At 35.6% G+C, this 5,763-nt stretch overlaps 1 protein-coding gene across 1 annotated transcript; it reads left to right on the top strand.

Moving 5' to 3' along the window:
* The first annotated feature begins 609 nt into the window (after positions 1–609).
* On the top strand, positions 610–5,763 carry LOC145583394 (selT-like protein). The gene is made up of 4 exons (XM_081640642.1): positions 610–989; positions 1,067–1,131; positions 4,544–4,859; positions 5,394–5,763. Exons 1-4 carry the CDS (start codon positions 807–809, stop codon positions 5,511–5,513), a joined length of 684 nt encoding a protein of 227 aa, XP_081496768.1. The 5' UTR covers positions 610–806; the 3' UTR covers positions 5,514–5,763.

Below are 5,763 nucleotides of genomic sequence, written 5' to 3'. Positions count from 1 at the left end.
CTTCTAGTTATTGTGTTTTCTTGGGTGACAACTTGGTTTCTTGGTCGTCAAAGAGCCAACCCACATTATCTACGTCCAGCGTCGAGGCTGAATATAGAGGGGTGGCAAATGTCGTCTCTGAATCGTGTTGGCTCCGAAACTTGTTATTAGAGTTACATTGTTCGATTAAAAAGGCTACTCTTGTGTATTGTGACAATGTCAGTGCTATATATTTGTTGGGTAATCCAGTGAAACATCAGCGTACGAAACATATAGAGTTGGATATCCATTTTGTTCGCGAAAAGGTTGCTCGGGGTCAGGTCCGTGTTCTTCATGTACCTTCCAGATATCAGATTGCGAATATATTTACTAAGGGCCTTCCGCTAGTATTATTTAAAGATTTCAGAGACAGTGTCAGCGTCCGACTACCTCCCGCTTCGACTGAGGGGTGTGTTAAATATATTGTAGATATATTGTGTTATTGTATATTTCTTAAGTGTAATTATCCTTCCCTAATTTATATCCAACGGTTATGTAAACTCTAATGTATATATTGCTATTGAATGAATGGAAAAAGGTAACTAAGATATTCTTTCAAGCTTAACGCCTTAACTCAATAAGATCTTGGGCCGAGATCAAGTCAACTTGAGTCGAGTTCGAGTTGCCGGGGAAGTGGCGAACACACATCGATCGCCACGATTTGTCAACCAATCACCCTGTTCGAGCCGTTTAAGAGAGTTGACCATTTATAAACATAGAAATTAGTACGAGAGTCTCAAAACCCAATTCTTCATCTCCGTCTTTGTTATCGCAAAATTCAGGCGATAATGGATCGAATTCAGCTTCTTCTAGTCGGACTTCCTCTGTTCTTGTTTTCCACTGATATCTTCAACCTCTTTCTCTCTTCTCCTCCTCCCAAACCCTCTTCCCATCATCATCATCACCATCATCAACAACATATTGTTAAACCCTCTTCCCCAGTTCAACAAACCCTAGATTTCCCATCTCAGGTTTGATTTTCATTGGTGATTTTGTTTGAATTTTTATTCAATTTGTTTGATTGCTGATATATGTTTATTTGTTGCAGCAATCGAATGCTCTGGGTTATGGACATACTGTCACTATCGATTTCTGCTCCTCTTGCTCTTACAAGTAATTAATCCTCTTTTCCTACGTTTTTTGATTTATTTGAGATTTAAAATTTGATGTAATTTTGGATTAAGGCTCTGAATTTTGAGAGTGCTTAGTCAATTTTGTTTATGATTGATTATAGAGCTAGATTTTATTTGGGTTTTCGATATTATAATGTTAGATGTTTGCATTTGGCAGTGAATTTCAGTTGTAATTAGGAATGTTTTTAGAGGTTGGAGGAGGAAGACGGGCATGGACATACCGTGAGTTTGGGATGAATTTTCGTACTGTGAAACTTAGGTGATTACTATAGATTTATAGGTGATTTATAATGTTAGGAAATCGCTCATCTGATGCAAGGAAGTGTACTTTCCCAAAACTTGTGATTCGGATTGAGATTCGTAGGGTTTTTGCAACTTGTGATGGTATAGTTGTCGCTTGATTCTTCTTAATTAATGCAGTGTTTGGATACACCACACTACCACAGCATCTGCTATTCTGTGGAACCAAATTCATTGGTGTTGGAGATGATCAGAGACGTTTAGTATTAATTATTTGAGTGTGAATAATGTTTGGGGTCGGGAAACTTTTCTTGTTCTTCGTGATGTATTAGGTACTCAGATTTTGGTGTGTACCTATTACATGAGAGTTCAGTGAGGGACTGAGGGTTAAGTGATACCCTATTACATTTACCTCTTCTTAAAGCGGATGTACCTCATCTTACCCTATCAGATTGTGAGTATTCTGTGTCTGGAAAACTAATTACCTTATGAATAACCACTCCATCTGTTATAAAAATACCAATTGTAGCAGTGTTCTTGATGCGAGCAATTTTCTTACCTTACAAATCATTAGTGATTTGATTGCATCTTCTTTGACTTCTGTTTGCAAGCATTCATATCTACTTTATTCTTTAGATCAAACTCAACATTTAGACTCCTCAACAAATTGAAGTATAAGTACAGGCTCCACAACTCAAGAAATTGGAGCAATGAATTATTTTCCGCAAAGTTGTGTGTTTCTAGTGTGGGTGGAGTCATTGTGTAACAAGAGAGCAACTTAACTGTTATGTAAGCAAAATTAGGCATGTTATGATGTGGACAGATATTAAAAATTTGCTTCATTTAGCTGCAACTAAGGGCCTGTTCTGATTAACCGAACATTTTCTGAGAGAAGGAAATTAAGAACTGAACTGAACTGAAAATAATCTGAAGAGAACAAACCCTAAAGATGAATTCATATTCTGATATTAGGATATGTTTTTGTATGTAATTGAATATGATTAGTTTAATCTTGTGATTTTTTTAGTGGTAGCTTTAAGTTGAGGTTTGCAAGTTGCAACTGCTCGTATGCTCTACTGTCTTTTCTTTTGTTGGATATTGGGTTTCATAATCTGTTTGAAGACATTGTAGAAAGAAGAGTGAATCAGCTACAAGCAAATATCACTGGAGATAAACTTGATTTGTAATTTTTTTTTTTTTTTTTTTTTTTTTTTTGGGTGGGTGGGTGATCATTTTGAGCATTAATTTAGAATGAATCGAACATTAATTTGGGACGTCCTAGCTAATAAAAAAAATCCATGTGTGCAAGATATTTATTGCTGGCTTGAATCTATTTGCTTCAATGTCATATTTTTTTTATCGCAAATTATATGTTAATTTTTAATATCAACCTTCAAAAGCTCTAAATTCATTCAAATCTCACTACTTTGGGTGTAATTGAAAATTCCTATCCATAATTTTGAACTTAATTGATTACTTTCTCTTACAAATAAAATTTTTGGGTGTTGATGATCGGTCACCCATGTATAGGTGGGATAAGGCCATACTAAATTACTATGCACGCAAGATACCAGGTACAATAACATTTTTTTTGACAAACTTAAAAAGTTAAAGTGTCCCTTAAAATCTAACTTAACTCCTTCTATACAATGGCCTAAGTAATAGGGATATAAAAAAAAAAAAGTTTGGACTCTAGATAGAAGCATACTAGACTTTTAAAATCCTTTAATTTCTTTCCGTACAAGTGCACCACTGGACAAGAGTATCCTATACACCAAGACAATTTTTGTCTACAACCCCTCTTTGCCAATAAGATATAGTTAGCATAACTAGATTGAACCTCAGTGGTATTTTTGATGCTAAGAAGAAGTCCGAAAGAGATAGAAACTATGAATAGAAGAGTAAAAGTATCAAAATAAGTTCATATGACTATAGACACGTTTGAAGTCTTGGAAAAGGTATGTGCCAATGCTTTAGGTTATGGATTTGTGATATGACCTTGCCTATAGACCTACGGTAGCTTCCTTGAGCCAGAAAAATTATTTGGAAATCAAATGTCAATTGCTATACCATCTAAACAGCCAAAACTAAACCCTCAATTTACCTTGATACTAGTGATTGCTTTCTCTTCCCTTTTTTTGTTTTTGATGTAGCAATTATAAAGAAAAATGGAGGGAAGGGGAAGGAGAGAGTTTTTTTTTTATTACTTCCAAATCTTTCCTAGTCTGAAAGCATTTTATTTGGTTAAAGGGAAAAGAAAATGGATCACACCATTTTCCCTTTTTGCTTCTTTCAGCCATGTCATATCCAGCTATGGGAAAGGGAAAGTTGAACTCAATTCTCTTTCTTTTCCCCTTCCTTTTAAATTTCCTCATTCCCATGGCCACTGCGTAAAACCTTTTATATGGTGGTTTGGTTACATTTTCTTAAAGTCTACTGCATAGTTCTTTGGATGATATATATATTTTAGAAACCGTTTCCTGTTTTGATCTCCCAATTGATTTTATTTTGGCTTTTGATTACAATTCTTTGTAATTTTCTAGTTACTAGGAGTGTGTGTGTGTGCACGTATGCGTCTGTGTCTGTTTTTTTTTTTTTTTTTTGGGGGGGGGAGGCGTGCTGGTGCGAGCTTATTGCCCCCCCCACCCCCCCCCCCCCCCCCCCCCCCGGGACTTCCTATGATAAGTGAGTTTTTTAAAAGCTGACTTTATTAAAGGATTAGAATATCTTGGATGCTATTCTGGCTCCACTACTGATCTTGTAACAGATTTGTTAATTTTAGAGGATAAATTTTATATACTTTGCAATAAGCTGACTGCCAGAAAAGGACTGTGCTACTGCAATCATTAGTGGTATCTACTAGTTTGAATAGCAGAATGTGTTTGATGTTTTACATAATCCCTTACAAAATGTTACAAGGATTTCATGGATATTAGCTACTCATGTGGTATACATGGGAACAAGATAGTAAAAACCATAGAACTGTTTTGTGTTGCATTTCTTGTAGGCTCAAGAATCCACTCTTGAAGCTTTATTGAACATCATTAGCTGCTCCTCCTTGTGTGTTTTTAATTGTAGAGCTGTTTTGTGTTAGCGTTTCTGCCTTTTGGACTTAAGAAATTTTCTGAGATCAAGTTATTTGACTGCATCAGGGGCACTGCTGTGGCAATGAAGAATATGCTGGAGACTCAGTTTCCTGGAATTAATGTTGCTCTTGCAAATTATCCTCCACCACCTCCAAAACGTATCCTGAGCAAATTAGTTCCCGTTGCTCAAGTTGGAGTATTTGCCATTATAATGGCAGGTGATCAGATTTTTCCTAGATTGGGAATGACTCCACCTCCATGGTTTTACACATTACGTGCTAATAGATTTGGAACGATTTCTGCAACCTGGCTATTTGGGAATTTTATTCAGTCTTACCTACAAAGCTCTGGTGCTTTTGAAGTATATTTTGACGGAGAACCGGTAAGTTGTTTGGTTGTCTACTTTTGTTATTAATTTTTTATTTTTTATATATACTTTTCCCAATTTTATGACGAGAGGTTGCACAATATTTTGATTAACTTTCATATTTTTGTGAAATTTTCTTTGAATCTGTTGAATTCTTTCACTATATTGTGATTTGATGAGCTACAATTGTTTTATCTTAGTGAACCTGAAGCTTCTGTCTTAGTCATTGTTCTGTTCAACTATTATCCCTGAACTCAACTGCTTCTTGTGTAATTTGATTCATGCTGTTTGCTGATTATTATCTTTACTGATCAAAATAGAATTCATCAAATAAAATTGAAATTTGCTGGTTAAATTTGATTTTTACTTTCCAGAGTTGATTGTTGATTTCTATAAGCTGTAGTGAGCAAATTTTGGTAGTCTTCTTTTGGATCAGTGTGTTTCTAATTCTTCCTTGTGCAAAAGAGTTCCATGTTGGCTATTAGTTTTACATGCTTCTCGAATGTATGTTGTTGCTGATCACCTGTCTGTATTTATTGAACAATTTAGGTGTTTTCAAAGTTGGCGCAGCAAAGGTTTCCTGGTGAAATTGAATTGAGGGATCTTATTGGCAAAAGGCTTGCTGTGACTAAAATTGTGGATGGTGCAGGGGCAAATTTGTGGTCTTAAAGCACTTCCACCCTGATCGGGAAAAAAGAAGGTAAGCACTAAGCAGAAAATGCATGCCTTGGAGACAAACAGAACCTTGTTCTACCCTAGTTCTATTGGCTGAGAAATTCTATTAGCCGGTACTTTTTGCTTGTAAATTTTTGATACACCGGCAGGAAAATGATCATTATCTGATTTATGTAATCGAATTTGGAATCGTAGCTTGCACTTCAATTTCTAACTTATAACAGAATGATTATTCCTCTATATA

This window comes from Chenopodium album, chromosome 2, assembly GCF_948465745.1.
Source record: "Chenopodium album chromosome 2, dcCheAlbu1.1, whole genome shotgun sequence".
Lineage (NCBI taxonomy): Eukaryota > Viridiplantae > Streptophyta > Magnoliopsida > Caryophyllales > Amaranthaceae > Chenopodium > Chenopodium album.
This window is presented reverse-complemented; position numbering and strand designations above follow the sequence as displayed.